This window comes from Seriola dumerili, unplaced genomic scaffold (assembly GCF_002260705.1).
Source record: "Seriola dumerili isolate Sdu_G_001 unplaced genomic scaffold, Sdu_1.0 BDQW01000302.1, whole genome shotgun sequence".
NCBI lineage: Eukaryota > Metazoa > Chordata > Actinopteri > Carangiformes > Carangidae > Seriola > Seriola dumerili.
The window spans coordinates 132,692-148,955 of record NW_019174557.1 but is presented as its reverse complement, the minus strand read 5'-3'; the positions used below and the strand labels follow the sequence as shown (position 1 = coordinate 148,955).

The following is a 16,264-nucleotide window of genomic DNA, read 5'->3' as shown; positions in this document are numbered from 1 at the left end:
GCTCATTACATACAACTGCTTATATACTAGATAATCTATTAAAGCTTTGTATTATCTTAGCTGATGTTATACGCTGCTTCAGTCCAAACTTGCATTGGTTAGTCATTTCGCCCCTCAGGCAACAGTAGCAGGGAATCCTGCTGGTTGTGAGGAGGATGTTTGCAGAGTAATAAAACTTTCACAAACAAAGCCCAGGCGAGGCAGGGCTGTGAATATGGGTTTAACCTGCATTTGACTGTTCACATTAGAGTGCTATCAGGCAGTTTCACCTGCGTGTCCATGCATCACTGCTAAACTGTAGAAAAACCTTGTATAAATGCAGCACTGCGTACTCAACAGAATTGTTGAATTTAAATTCTTTTAAAGGGAATTTGAAATATTTACTCTCAGTATTGATCATAAGCGTGGAGTCGCTTATTTTCTTTATTTGGTCTCTCTATAAAAAAGTTGAAAAGTTGCAGGGCTAAATTTATGTTTGAAGCATTGACGTTTCCTATAAAACATAAAGGATCTTGTTGATGGTAATAGTTTTATAGAAATTTGACATTTCATTGCAATTGCAAACAGCTCACGACGGGGGGTCAGGGCAGGTCAAATAATGCACATTGACATTCAGACCAACCTTGGGGTTTATGCTGGGTCACTGTGTCAGTCTGTATTGGCTATATGTCATTGTATGCATAAAAATGTCAAGTGGCATTATAGCAGCATATTCTACATGTCTATGAGCATAGCAGTTATTAGTCATGGCCAAACCTCTCAAGGCTGTGCATCAGGTTGACTGGCTCTAATCTATGGTTGAAAATGTCTATTGCTACCGATGCCGCTCTCTGCAGCCACTGTAGCTTGTGCAAATAGACGTAATGTAACTTCACTAGTCATAACTTAATAGGTCACTTTCCGTTTTTTCGCTCCCACTACCCAAACATTACCAGACTGGAACTTTCTATTACGGTTAATGATGCGTGACCTTTGCTGCTCGTGTGTGTCTGTGTTAAGCTTTTGCAGCTCACAACAACATCAGAAGAGGAAGAACAATAATAAAATCTAAAGCTATATGGATAAAGACCCACTCGACCTCTGCAATGAACAAACTAACCCATTTGTTAACAGCTTGCTCGGCATTACTTTGTTAACCAGCCAACAGTAGTTTGTGACCAGTGAATGGGTCACTGGTGAATCTTTGTTCTTCATAAAATACAAATTTGGGGTTAGTTTTTATTTTTTTTTACAATGACAGTATATGCATTAAGTGTCATTTCACACAGTGTGTGGTTCCTCTACGGTTGAGTTTTTTAGATGTGGAATAGAGATGTAGATTTTCAGCACAACAAATGCATCATTAACTGCAATGATCCTGATGACACCCATAACAAATAGTCCTGCCCCTGAGAGTGTGGAGGGTTTTTAAAGTCCCAGAGCCACAATTTGTGAAGCAATTTTTACATATCAGCAAACCAGCCAATATCAAGCTCCATCCCTAATGGTGTACAGTGCAGTGCAATTTTGGCTTAACCATCAAGGTCCACGTGGTCTGCATTCCCGTCACAGCCTCAGTGTTGTATAATCCATATGGTCCACATTCAATATTCCAATCATGGATTAGGATTTTAAACCTAATTTCGGTCCAAGCATTTACACAAAAATCTAATGAGACAGATTCTGAGATGAGATATTCTCCTTTAATTCCTCTGGGCAAGGTCACTCAAATATAATCAACATAAAGTTTGTACACATCTTAGTGCTAGGTAGCCCATGAAAAATTATTTATTTTTTTGCCTATTTACTGTTGGACCATTATGAAGTGTGTGTCTGAAGGGGAGGAAGTGCTCAGGGCTGTATCGTTTATCACCCCCATAGTATTCAAGGAGCCTTAGCGCCGCCTCAGGCCTTTGCATCCCGCTGTGCGCTCGATGAGAAAACATTCTTATTGCAAATGAAGAGACAAAACAAATTTGATAGAATGTGTTTTGACATTGTGTTTTGTGTATTTCTCCGCGTCTGTGTGTGTTTGTGTGGGAGGGATCATGTTTCTTTGTTATGCATGTGTGCTGCTGTATTTATGCGTGCCGTTCTCCTGTTAATTACTGGTGACTATTTGTGACCTCCATTAACATCTTCAGCGTCACTTAGCTCGCAGCCGGTTAAGCCAGTAATTCCAGCAGGAAAAGTAAATGACTTTGCATAATCAGCCACTTTTTTTTTTTTTTTTTCTTTTTTTACCTGTGTGTGTGCGTGCAATGTGTCTGTGTGTCTTTGTCTGTGTGTGTAAGCTACACTGTGCGATCATTAGAAATGGAAATGAGTGACTCCCTCGCCCCCTAAACTCATTGTCTCTCAGACGTTAGGTAATTGTCTCTCACTGCAAACCCCTCCATTATAAAATGTCTGTCTGTTAGCTTTCCCATTCAGTGATTTAGGAGTGACTCTTTAGATTAGAACGTTGCCACGAACGTGACGGGCCAAATCTCACCGCTCGTTTGCCTTCTCTTTTTAAGCACCCTTCTTTTCTTCCTATCCTATTGCTGAAATTGTCAGTGCAGTTTCAGGTTTGATACCCCTCTTTCATTTTCCTGCTGCTCATCCTGTGGTGTTTTTTTTTTGTTTTGTTTTTTACATTCAGGACAGTCACTCACAGGGTTTTCTTAGTATTTTATCATCTGCCTCTCTAACTCTTCATCCCCTACATCGGTCACTATTGTCTGGCTTCTAACAGTGGTCGGTACAAGTAGTTATCAATGTGAATTTTCTTTATTTGATATCTGATGATTTACATTCCACAACAAACTAAATTAACAGTATTTTGATGATGTAGTAGTAGGAGCTAGAACACACGGTTCAGCTCTAGTAGAAGCACAAAAACTGATTTTTTTTTCACTTAACTATTAGTATAGCATTTGAACTGATGTGACTGCCAGCTTTCCACAAGCTCTAAAATGTGTCAATTTTTATGTGCGCTTTGTCTCTTTCATACCAAGCTACTGATTCATTTTTTTTGCAGCAGTTCCACTTATTTTGTTCATCCTTGGCTTTGACAAAAAATCATATTGTATTTTCAACTGTGTTGCCAAGTAATTCGCCCTCCTCACCAACCCAGCCCCACCCCTCCTTTCTCCCAGTGCGTTTTGAAAGCGCTTTGCTACTTCTGTTTGAAATGTGGTCAATCAGCACAGGCTGCAGCACCAACTTGTCACTTGTATTTTCCCATTCATCTTCTTAGATGACTTGCAGATGCAGACGTGGAGTAAACTGTGAAGGAAGCTCGACTAATATTGCTATCGTGAAGTGATTTTGAGTCATTCTGTCGCCTGTAATTGCTGTTATAGTGTACTATGATTGTGAGCTCCCTCTATTCCTTTTTGCCTTATCCTCTCCCTCTCCTGTCTGTTCCAGTATTGGTAGCCCAATTTTTAATCCCTTACATTTCCTTCCCTATGTGAATATGATAAAGTCTGACTCATACCCTTATCGCCTGGAGTGTTTGTGTCTTTTTTCTACCAACTCATCAGTGCAAGTGTCCACCAGATTAAGTATTTCCTGAGCAGCATTGTGTGTAGTGTAACTGTAATTTTAAATCCTCTCCATCTTTTCTTTCCCTCACCAGATTGCCTGTGCAGTCTTCGCAGCCTTGCTCCATTTCTTCTTCTTGGCAGCCTTCACCTGGATGTTCCTGGAAGGGGTGCAGCTCTACATCATGCTGGTAGAGGTGTTTGAGAGCGAACACTCCAGGACTAAGTACTTCTACCTGGCAGGATATGGAGTGCCTGCTGTCATAGTGGCCGTCTCCGCTGCCGTGGACTACAGGAGCTACGGCACTGACCGAGTGTAAGGATAGAGGGGTGGCGAGGAGAGCGTAGCGTGAAGGAAGGATGGATGACTGGGCGAGGGGAGGAAAGGGAGGGAGGCTGGAGTGCCTGCTGTCATTTTGGCTGTGTCTGCCACAGTGGACTCTACAAGCTGTGGCACCTCTGAAGAGTTAATACAGAGAGGTTGAGAGGGGAGAGAGGCAGAGAAGGATGGAAGAGAGGGAGGGAAGTATGGGGACAAGCAGGGGAGGATGCACCACAGCGTGCCTGCATGAGCACAGCACCAACAATGTGTGAATATGGAAGGATTTAACTGGCGGAATAGGAGGAGGTGGTGCACGGTGGAGCAGGCTGAGGGAGAAAAAGAGTGGTTTAAGTGTGAGAGTGTGAGAATGGTGGGATGGCAAAAGGAGTGGTAGAGTAGTCTGTCGCTGTGTGCACACATCCATACTGGCATCCCCTGGAGGAAGTGTGGTGTAGTGAGTGACATACATTAAGAGCACATGGTAACTTATTCATGCATGCTTGACTTGTCCAACCGGAGACACAGTGTAAGTCCACGAAAAGGCAGCCAACATCTCATCCATATGAAATACTCTATATGCATAATAGGCCACCTACAAATACACAGGAGTGGAGTGAACATAAAAGTTTCACATGCGTGACCTGTCCCCTCCATTCAAGCTGTGACTCTGAAAAGAGGCCGCGAGAGGCCAACATTTTATTCATACTGTGCATATGCATATTATGTGCATAATATGCATACATGTCTGTGACCTGTCCTCCATTCTGTGACTGTATGAAAGCATAAAGACTAAAGAGGAAGTTATCGATGTGGACGTTGCATTTAAAAGCTTGTGTTAGAAAAATCTCAAGTGCTAATAAATGAGCGGCTCCATATAGAAAGTGAAAAATGACAGGACACTATAGGACTGTTAAATGATTCACTGCTCAGATGCTCACATTCTCTGCTGCTCCTCGGGGCCTTTTTGTAGATCAGACCTCGCAGTTTTCCTCCAGCTACACGTCACCTTGCAGAGGTTTGAAGATGAGGAAAGGGTTGAATTTAGCAGTGTTTAACCGTCAAGTCACACCAACCCGTATGCCACTTAGATCAATATTTCATTGTGGGATGATCATTAAAACATGAGAGTCTGAATGCCAAGCTCTGGATGAATAATCAGACTGCATGCTATTAGCCGACAGACTGGGAGACTTGTCTTGAGACAATAGCTGTGGTTTAACAGTGAAAATGGAAAATGAAGCTATACTTTTTGGGAGAATAATGTAGAGGCTACCACACAAATCGCACTGAAATCAGTGAGGGCGTAAAAGATAAATTTCATCAAAGAATATATCCTTGTATTTCAAAATAATATTTCACCCAAACAACTAACGTTTCTGCTTTTAATGGCCCTGTACCTCATGGGTTTGAAAGAAACTGACACAACTATTTTCACAGCAAAGTACCTTTCATTAAAAGCAAATACTAAGTTATGTGGCTCATTTATCAGTCCAGCCTTGAAAATGGCACTGCTTATCATGTTCGACATAACACATTGAGACAAAAACCTCTGCAAATATCATCTGCCATCCCTGCTGTGTCACCTTGACACATAACACACCCCATTCTCCCCCATATTAGCCAGTGGCACTGAGTCTCTTTCACGTCCCATAATGAAGGTGGCTATGACTTAGCAAAGGAGCCCTAATGGAGGATACTGTGACACAGTCAGGGACCCATAATGGAGGGCTCTCTAATGTGGTGGAAATTGAAAGATTAATAATTCAAAAGCAGCTGGTCATGAATCAGTCGGCCATTTTGCTCCAGTGGTTTCTTTCTGGCACCTTTTTCTGCAACCCTTCGGGTTTGACCTCAGTGGAGGGCACCACCCCCCACCCCCCCCCCCCCCACCCCCCACCCCACCCCACAATTGATGAGTGAAGATGTTTGGGGTAATATAATTTAGCATACAGCAGTACATCATTTGCTACCAATGCTAACCTTGTGGTCAGACTGCCTGTGTGTGTATGTGTTTTTGTGTGTGTGTGTGTGTGTGTGTGTGTGTGTGTGTGTGTGTGTGTGTGTGTGTGTGTGTGTGTGTGTGTGGTTATGTGTATTCATGCATGTCTTCTTTCTCTGAATGTGTAGGTGCATGTTTGTGTGCATATATTAAATGTGCGTGTGCATGTGTGTGTGTGTGTGTGTGTCCCTCCTCTCTCCTTTAACCTCACCACAGCCACTCCCAGACTCCATAAATAGCCTGGTATGAGGGCTGCATCCATAACTCAGTATTCAAATGAACACAGTCGTGTCATATTTTTGCGACCACAGGATGTGGCCGTGTCATATATCTGTGCCCTAAGGGGGAAGTAAAGGTTTATTTATCACAGGTGCTCATCCCTTGCTGCCTCCCTCTCTGTGTGTGATGTATATTTCAGATGTGTGTGTATACTGTTGTGTATTTTCCTCCATCCTGCAACACCTTTCTCACTGTTCTCCATCTCTTTCGTTTTTTCATCCACCCCAATTCCTTTTGTCCTCCCTCTATCGTGATGCATTTGATATACTGTATGACATGTAATGTATTGCTTTTTTTCCCCCTCCTTGTTTCTCTATGTGTGTGTGTGTGTGTGTGTGTGTGTGTGTGTGTGTGTGTGTGTGTGTGTGTTTAACTGTGATGCATGTCCTGTCCTCTGATGGTAAATCCTTGCTACCCTACATCCATCTGAGACTGGAGCATGTTTTTAATCCCTGTGCGTCTTTCCTCTCTCCTGTTCTTCTTCCCTCTGTTTCTCATGCATGATGTCTCTCTCCTGTTGTATCTCCCTCTTCCTCACTCCTTATCTCGCTGTGTCTCTCTAGGTGCTGGCTGCGATTGGATACATACTTCATCTGGAGTTTCATAGGCCCTGCCACGCTCATCATTATGGTGAGATACACATACATGCATGCTCACTCACACTTGACATAGTGCTACATGTACAGAGCAGACCGGCTGCCACATGTTCGTGCAGAAACGACAGGCCACATTAAGGTGTTTGTTAATCTCCTACAAGGTTTCCCTGAGCTCTCCGTAGTATAAGTGCGAGCAGAAGGAACTTTATGTCAGTTTAATAATTCCCACTCATGGATTAACTCTCAAGTGGGCACATATTCCAACAAGCTGGAAATCTTTGGAGGGACATAGAGCACAGACTGTTGTACTTCACACAGATTATGATAAGAACTCAACAAAGTTATATTTCTCTTATTTGATGATCCAGGCAATGTACTTCCTCTCGGTCTAGCTACTTTTATTACACAGTGAAAAGAAGATCACAGACCTCCACAGATCTCAATTTGACCATTTTTCTTGTCCGTACATAGAGCAATGTCAATGAGTTTGCAAGATTTTTTAATGAGCAGGAACGGACAAACAGAAAAAAGCAAACCATATATACAGTATATATGTGTACATATACATATATATAAAGCTAAGTTTGAGAAAGAGAGAATGAAAGCTATGGGACATGTTCCCAATTAGGTGAATGTCAGCATGTACACTGATGCTCTGTGCTCATTTTAGAAATGTCAGCCAGGCTATCACTGATCTAACTGGAGCTGTAAGTGGGAGCAGTGCAGGTGGGACTGCTCTGTTATGACTCTATGCCCATTGGTAACATATACAGCCTTGGAGACCCAACACAACAGCCCAGATGAGTCATTATTAAACCACGCTATCTATGCATTGGCAGGGCAGTAGAAGAGACAGCAACTGTGAGAATTGGATTTCTATTATAACAATGATCCTCGATGGTTGTAATGACTGCTGTATTTTCCCTGATGCTCAAGCTGCTGTATTTTGAGCACATAAAGGGTTGTTGATTGTGGGCTGATACTGTGTCCCCAAGCCAATTACTGCTGGAAGGGAAAATGAAATGATATGCACTGTGTGTGAGTGAATTGTTGTGGTGACATTGTGTCTTTAATTAGGCTCATTGCTGCAGAATATTAACTTGTACGTGTTTGTGTCTGTGTGTTTCAGCTGAATGTAATCTTCCTCGGTATCGCTCTTTATAAGATGTTCCATCACACAGCCATTCTCAAACCAGACTCTGGATGTCTGGACAACATCAAGTAAGTGCATGTGTGCATACCATTCTGCCACCACACCAGTGCTTCTTATTTTGACAGTGGATGTGATTATACATGCCTGTTTGCCTAGTTTGACATTCTGGAAGATATACTTATTTCCTTTTTCTTTTTCTTTTTTTTGTCAAGATGAATAGTTTGATACCACTCTCATGTCTGCACGGCAAATATAGTATATAGCTGCAGCCAACAGTCGATTAGCTTAGCATAAAGATTGGAAATGGGGGAAAGTCTGGCCTAGCTTTGTCCAAAAGTAACAAAATCTGCATACCGGCACATCTAAAGCTTACAATTTAATATGTTATATGTTGTTTAATCCGCACATAAACCAAAATGTAAAACAAAATAAGATATGGTTTTGTGAGGGGTAATGAGCAAGACATGGTCCTGCACACAACTTTCTGTAAAATGGTGAATTTCTGCTTTTGTACGGATCAAACAATTGAGGTAAGATGTTTTAATAATGAGCTCTAGATTTTGTTACCTTTAAACAGAGCCAGGCTAGGCGTTTCCAGTCGTTATGCTAAGCTAAGCTCAAATGCTGCTGGCTCCAGCTTAATATTTACTGTAAGACACGGGAGTGGTATTGATCTTCTCATCCAACTCCTGGCAAGAAAGCTAATAAGTGTATTTCCCAAAATGTCAAACTATCCATTTTAAATTTAATGTCTATCAGCCTTTTTTTTTTTTTTTTTTGCACATTAGCATCTTGCATGAAGCGCATTTCACCTTTGTCTGACATTATTTCAAGACACTACTCATGGAATTCATCATGTCACTGTTACTTATATCACCCTCAGAGAATGTCACTGAAATATGACTTCATTCCCACAGACCACAGAAACTCTGTCCACTAAGCTAACTAATCAGGATTGTGTTATTTCTCGTTCCAGTGCAGCTCAAGACAAAAGGCTGAGTCTAATTCAAACAATATGCCGTGGCTCAGAGCTCAACGCCTTACTGAGGCACAGCTCAGAATTTATAATGTAAATCACCGAATGGCTTACTCGTTTGATTTATCATTTAAATATTACTGCCAATGTATCTTTCATGACAGCAGTTTTAAGTAGGACTTCAAGTGGGAGGCGTTTCAGACATAAAGACAACCAGCCAAGCTTTGCTTCGGTGCAGTTCAGGGGAATGTAATCAAAAAGCCAGATGAAAGATAAAATTAAAGATCCATTTGGAATACAATGCTTTTGTATCTTTTTTTTTCTATTATTTTTTAACAAGGTTCCTTAGTCTTTCTGAGCACACTGAAGGCTGAATAGATTTTGATCTGTTTCACTTCATTAGTCATGTCTTATTTTGGTTCATTTACTCGTTAATCATCATCATGCCTTTTTTGTCTTATCATTTTTTTTTCTTCCTTTTGCTTTCTTTTGTCTCTTTAACTCCAAGCCATCATATGTTGTCTTTGTTGTGGATTGGCTCTGGTAAGGCCTCTCTCCAATCAGAAGCCTCTCGTCTTTCTAGAGACATTTTGATTGGTTTGCTTGTCATCGTATTTGTCTGTAGAACCTGCTTAGAGTCTTTGCATATCCCTAAATTAACCATTAACCTGCCTTGTAAAATGGATTACTTGTTCATGTGTGATTTGTGAGCTCCCTTGACCTATAGACCTAAAGTGCTATTGAAATATTATAATGGTGAGATGTGAATGAGGGCGCACAGAGCTGAGAGAGAAACCATGACTCAAGGGAGCACTGGAGGGAGAGGTGAAATGGAGGGATGGAAAAGAGAGGGATGAGTGTACCCTTTATTGAAGTGGGTCGTCAGACGAGCTTTATTGGAGGTTCTGTCTCGCCTGAATGGTGCCACAGAGGGCAACATCGAATCAATCACCTCAGTCTCACTCACTTACTCTCCTCTTCTTTCTCTCTTCCTTCCTCCTGCCTCTACTAATATCTCCCCTTCTGCCCCCCCACCCACCTCCCACCCCCCTCGCCCGCTTTTCTTGCCTTCCTTTCCTCCATCCCTCACACGAGAGGTGATCACTATCCAGTCAGCCAATCAAATTAACAGCCATCATCGCAGCTGTGGCAGACCCGAAACTGTGACCTTTACTGAGAAATGTCATTTATAATGGCTGTAATGTCCGTCTACTTACTGCCCAGTAGAGCCACTCACGTGGCCACACACACACTCCACACACTCACATGCACACACTCGAGCAGGGACTTGCGATCCATACACATGCCTCGACATGACCAAAACTCTGACATTTGGCCTTTATGACTCATTTCTGCAAAGGCTTTATTTGAAATGTAGTTCCACAGCCTTGAAAACTTTTATGAAATTTAATTCCATTATAATGTTATCATCACAATTGCAGTAACAGACTTCAGGACCCACTTCTGCCTGTGAAAATGTTTTTCACCCTCTTCCATGTACTTTGAATAACAGAGTTGGGATGTGTCTTGGAAAAAAAAAAAAGTCTTACGTGCTTGACTTTCTCAATTCTAGTGGCTGACGTCAGCTAGTTTATAACCTCCCCTTCCTCTCTCGAGATGGTATCTAGATGAGCAAATCCACTTTCTCTCTTTTCTCTCACCCTTTTCATAAGAGTATAATTCTTTTAGGCAAAACCTCCCACTGTTACCCTCATCCCACTCCCACAGTGTTTGGGCTCTGAATGAACCCTCCCTAACCCCTTCCTCCGGCCTCATAGTCCCACATGCATCAAACTTGGCTGAATAGCTTCTCTGATCCGGGGAAAGAGACAAGCCTCTCGTACTATCCTACTTACAATGTCACCTGCAAAATAAACTGTGCATATTGTGGGACGTAGCAAACAGCGATGTTGTCTCCCTTCCTTCTCCCGCAGGTCTTGGGTGATTGGGGCCATAGCTCTGCTGTGTCTGCTGGGCCTGACCTGGGCTTTTGGACTAATGTACATCAACGAAAGCACCGTGATCATGGCCTACCTTTTCACCATCTTCAACTCCCTGCAGGGCATGTTCATCTTCATCTTCCACTGCATACTGCAGAAGAAGGTGAGGGAGTCACGCAGAGACAAACCTGGACAGAAATAGATAGACGGTGTGACAGGCAGACAAATACAAACACACACACACACACACACACACACACACACACACATGCTAGCACATTGATCAGCGGGGACACCAAAAATATTTGCAGAGCTGTCACAGGTTTGATTGGTCATTCAGTATCCCTACTGGCGGCTCAATTCTCATATTTTCACTCTCACCGCCTCACTCTCTCTCTCTCTCTCTCACTTTTCACTGTGTGACAGCAGGTAACAAACTGAGCTGCTCGTCTTCACCCAACAGAAAAGAACGTTTTTCATCAGGGGGAGGTCATCAAGCCCGAAATAGCATTTTCAAAACTTTGATAACATTTAGCTCCAGTTGTTTTAGATTTTGGACACATGCAGAGGAAAGAAATGCCTGCTTCCATGTCTAAGAAGCAGTGGTTACAGATACAATACTCTGATGATTTATGCAATTAAATAGATCAACCTTGCTCACATGGACACACAGCCCCCCTTTTCATTTTTTAAAAGATGACCTTCTTCATACATATACATGTGTGCGGTTTGGGTTTATTTGGCCTAAATGATTAGAGGCATTTGTGAGTACATACCTACCACTTTTTAAATTTGAATTATATGTGGCTTCCAGGAAGAGCCTACATATCCTGGGATATTTTTACAGAGTCTCCCACACACTGTCAGTGCCTTGGAGAACACAAGAGGAGCAGGATATGGAAAGAAAATTCATCAAATGCTTAATACTCTCGTCTGGCTGCAGTCCCACAGAGAGTTTTTAGTTTTAAGTGTACAACCAGTAAACAAGTGCAGTGTGTGTGTGTGTGTGTATGTGTGTGTGTAGAAGTCAGCATGCACAGTACTTAGGTATGTGTTAGGCCGTGGGATCAGGTATCCTGAGAGATGTCCTCAGAACAGTGCTGAGGTTGTCTTTGGCTGTGGCCCAACATGGTTTCTCTCAAGATGCATGGAGCAACTCAACACACAGCTGTTCAAACAGAGCATGTGACAATACACGTCTGCCAGTCCAACAAGCTTGTTAAAAAGCAATTACAGTCGTATTTGTTCTAATTTGATTGGGATCTAAATGCAGATGTTTTGTGTGTGTGCAAGTGCATCATATGTCCCCCTAAGGAATATGTCCATTTCAGGATGGATGTGCGGCAGTAATAACATTTGGGATCGGATGTTGATGTTGAAGTTTATGAAGTTAATCCTTTAATGTCTACGTTTTTTATGGGGTTAGTGTTTGCACAAAGAATTTGAGTAGGAAAAGAATTTAACGGGGACACTATATCAAGTTAAGCCCTTCCAGTCTTTTTTTTTTTTTTTTTTTTGTTTGCCTGGTATGTCATCTTAAAAATATGCTTCAACATGTGCAAGGTCAAAGTGGAACATCAGTCAGTGCCTCCTCCTCCTCCTCCTCCTCCTCCTCCTCCTCCTTCTTCTTCATGTGTCCTTTTCACCTCCCCTGCCCAGGTGCGCAAAGAGTACGGCAAATGTCTGCGCACTCACTGCTGCAGCGGCAAGAGCGTGGAGACCTCCATCTCCTCCTCGAGTAAGACCACCACCTCACGGACTCCAGGCCGCTACTCCACAGGCTCACAGGTGAGCTTACCTGCCTGCACACCTGGACGCTACAGCACAGCAGACTCTCAGGTGAGGCCAGAGCACGCCATGAGGGTTTTGGGTTATCGCTGTTCACTTTCAACTAGTTTTACTGTAGGCAGAAGCGAACCATGAAAAAACAAAACAGTTAAACACGGACTTTGTGTTTGCAGTCTTAAGATGTGGATTTTGTGTTGAAAGTGAGATAACCCAAACCCTGACTAACACCTTCACATATTGATGCTGAACACAGGTAGATTGAGCTTAAATGGAATTGATGGGTGATTATTTCCCCCCCACCTGTTTCTCTCTTGCTGGTTGTTGCTTTACTTTTTCCTTTACTGCCTCTCCTGCACTAATTTGCCCTTTGTTTGCACACCATACTCTCGTATATTATGTTTCTTACCATATTTCCCCCCCTCCCCCCTTTTTTGTCATCACGTCTTTCCTCCCCACGGTGCTCTCTCGTTGTCGTTCCTCCCTCTCTTTTCCCTTATCCTTTATTCCTCCCTCCCTTCATCATCGCCGCTCCTCTTTGTCTTTGCCCATGCCTTCTCTACCTCTTTCTCCCTCCCTGTCTATTTCTCTCTCGCTTCTTTTCCTCTGTGTATAGAGTCGTATCAGGCGGATGTGGAATGACACTGTGAGGAAACAGGAGTCCTCCTTCATCACTGGAGACATCAACAGCTCCGCCACGCTCAACAGAGGTAACCACGGGATACCTACCATTTGCATCCTCATCACTGTCACCATATCTACTTTATTAATAGCGGGAGGTTCAGCCAGCATACGCTGTCATTTAGTAAAGTGGTAGGAGTCCAAACTTCTAATAATGGTACTGTGTTCGTGTAGAGAGGAAGATTAGCAGAATGGAGTGTAAATATCACTTAATACTTTTTTGCTGCTTCAAAGGATGACTTTACAGGAAAGCAAGTTTGGAGCCGACTGTTGTCAAAACGGAAACATCAACCAGTTTGTGGTCCCATTATAAATCTACACAGTGCAGAGTTGACTGTGCTGCAGAGAGCTTCTATACTTCTTTTTCCAAGGATAGTCCCCTTTTAAAGCATTGTGGGTGAGAAATCCTTGAAGTTGTGTTCAACTCTTGAGCTGAATAACAGTAACCTTTATTATTATACTCCAACTTATGCAGAGTTGCATTCGATTAATTCTTTGTTATTAGCTGAATGCAATAGTGTGTCACATCAGGTGAAGGTACTAGTGCTAAGAACCTACCGTGCGTCCGTTTTCAGCACATTACAAGGAATGTATGGTTTTATTGTAGCGGAGCACAGTTTTGCAGTGTTTTCCACCTGAGAATCTGTGTTCAGCCGAGCTTATCTTATTATATGAAGGCTGCTGTAGTTACCCAGTTTTAAAATGACTATTAGGCTTAGCTCACTGTATTTTCGCTGTATTCTGAGCTTTCTATTGCTGTCCCTCCAGAGTAAGCCACAGTAATGGACTGTAAGAATGGAATCCATGAGTATGGCTGTCTCAGGGCTAGGGTAATGAGGACATAGACACCCAAATGGCTAGACATTTTGACACACACACACACTCTGGAGCGTGCGCACACACACACACACACACACACACACACACACACACACACACATATATACTGCCATTTGTTAGTCTCTAAGTCGAGGTGTGGCCCTCGCTTCCTTCAGGCCACTAATAAGCTGTTAGCATGACAGATTGATGCTAAAGCAGACACGGTGTGTGTCAGCGCCTGAATTATCACACACTTAGTGAGGCAGGGCTTAAGACACCCCTACCTCCTCCTTCCCTCACACTTTAAAGTACGGTGCAGAGAGCTACTTAGCCAGTAGATTTCAAATGACTACATACTGTGGCTTAGTGAATAAGGATGGAGTGGAATAAACTGGATATTCTGATAGGGGGGTGACTTGTTGAAATTAGGACAGAATAAAATGGAGAAGGAATATGTTTATTTTAAGACATTATGTCTCTTTTTAGCTGTGTTGGGACTAAGGGTGCATATCATATTAATTAATGTGCATTGTCCACTATAGATAAATATCCGGTAGCTAGATTTTTTTTTCAACCAAGAGTTGATGCCCAAAATTCATTCAGTATTCTGCCACGTTCCACTTTCTTCATTATTTCTAATTTATTCTACCTAGAGCTCTATTTTGTCAGCCAAGTCCAGGCTGCTTGCCAGCTTCTCTGCTCTGATAGGGAAATGGCAATGAAGTTTTACTAATATGAACTGAACTGTGGTGTCCTCAAACACAGGAATTAGACAACTAAAATGTTGTGGTATTTTCTCTTTGCTGAAGGAAAAAAAAAAAAAAGTGTTACCACAGAGATGTTTCAGTGTCTCCCCCTCCCTCTAACCTATGTTTTGAAGCTATATGACATATATCCACACTTAGGAGTAGTGGTAGAGGTATAGCGTGATGATGAGAGGATGAGGAGGAATGTACAGGAGCTGTCACGGTCATTCGTCTTCTGTTTTTCCGCAGTGTCTTAATGTGTACATGATCTGTCTCCCACCTAGGGAAGAAAATGCACTGACAACACTTTTTTTGTGGTCCCTTTGTCCATTAACTATCCTGTAGTCATGCTTCTCTGCTCAAGCGTATTGAACTGCAGCACAATCTTCTCCAAGCTATGCTACTTTCTCCTTCCTCTCTCTCTCTCTGTCTGTCTGTCTCCCTCTCTCTCTCGCTCTCTCTCTCTCTCTCTTTCTTATCCCCTCCCTCGACCTGTATGCAGTGGCTGCAAGAATGACTTGTCAAGCTTTTTCTTGCCTTTCACCTCAAACTATGTTTGCTTGTTTGATTTACTTGTCCTCTTCTCTCCCTCTTTCTTCCACACACTCACTTTCCATCTCACTCTCCCTTCCTCTTCTTCCTTCTTGCTTACTTCCACTCTGCGACGTCTACATGCTCTCTCCCTCAACCTCTATCTCTGCCTTTTTTTTTTCTTGAGTGCCTCTCTCTCTCTCTCTCTTTCTCTCTTGACTTGGCTGTTGCTTTTCCTCTCTCTTCCTCTCTCGACTTGGCTGTTGCTCTTCTTCTCTCTTTCTCTATCTGCCTGTACCAGGAGCCATGGCTAATCATCTTATAACTAATGCTCTCCTTCGTCCCCATGGTACTAACAATCCTTATAACACTCTCCTGGGGGACTCGGCAGTCTATAATAACCCAGCCGTGGGCATGTACAACACCCAAGGTGTGCCTGATGTTCCTTTTATAAACATACAACATTTGGAAAGTTAGCTTAGAGTTATTTTTCAGCACATTGCATTTATTTTGCATGGTTATTTCATTTTAAAATGTTTGCCACTGTAATACACTTTTGGCTGCATATCTGATCTAGCCTTAGTATGGCTCCCAAGTGAGACAATCAATCACACTGCAATAATCTTTCACAAAGGACACCCACTGGGCAGTTCTCACAGCACATAAATGTACAGATGCAATTCGGTTCATGAAATATCAAAACAATATAACAAGATCACATGCTGATTTATTGTGCTCTATAGATGCAAACTATACATACATAACTGATTACAAATTCACCATATCTTTTAGAAGCTACTTGGGAGCCATGAAATATTTGTACTATTTTTTTTTGTGAATGTTCTATTTTATACAGTACATTTCACACAATGCTTTGTTTTGAATGCCAGTTTGTATGTGTCAGTTGGGACTTGTGTGTATTGCTTGT

General features: G+C 42.3%; 1 protein-coding gene across 1 annotated transcript in view; it reads left to right on the top strand.

The window, feature by feature from the left end:
- LOC111231518 (adhesion G protein-coupled receptor L3-like) overlaps positions 1–16,264 on the top strand; it is an 82,689-nt gene that overhangs the window by 62,623 nt on the left and 3,802 nt on the right. Inside the window, exons 18-23 of the mRNA XM_022758636.1 lie at positions 3,605–3,825; positions 6,673–6,739; positions 7,835–7,926; positions 10,769–10,937; positions 12,434–12,562; positions 13,176–13,269. Coding sequence (XP_022614357.1) covers positions 3,605–3,825; positions 6,673–6,739; positions 7,835–7,926; positions 10,769–10,937; positions 12,434–12,562; positions 13,176–13,269 — 772 coding nt within the window. The remainder of the gene's footprint in view (positions 1–3,604; positions 3,826–6,672; positions 6,740–7,834; positions 7,927–10,768; positions 10,938–12,433; positions 12,563–13,175; positions 13,270–16,264) is intronic.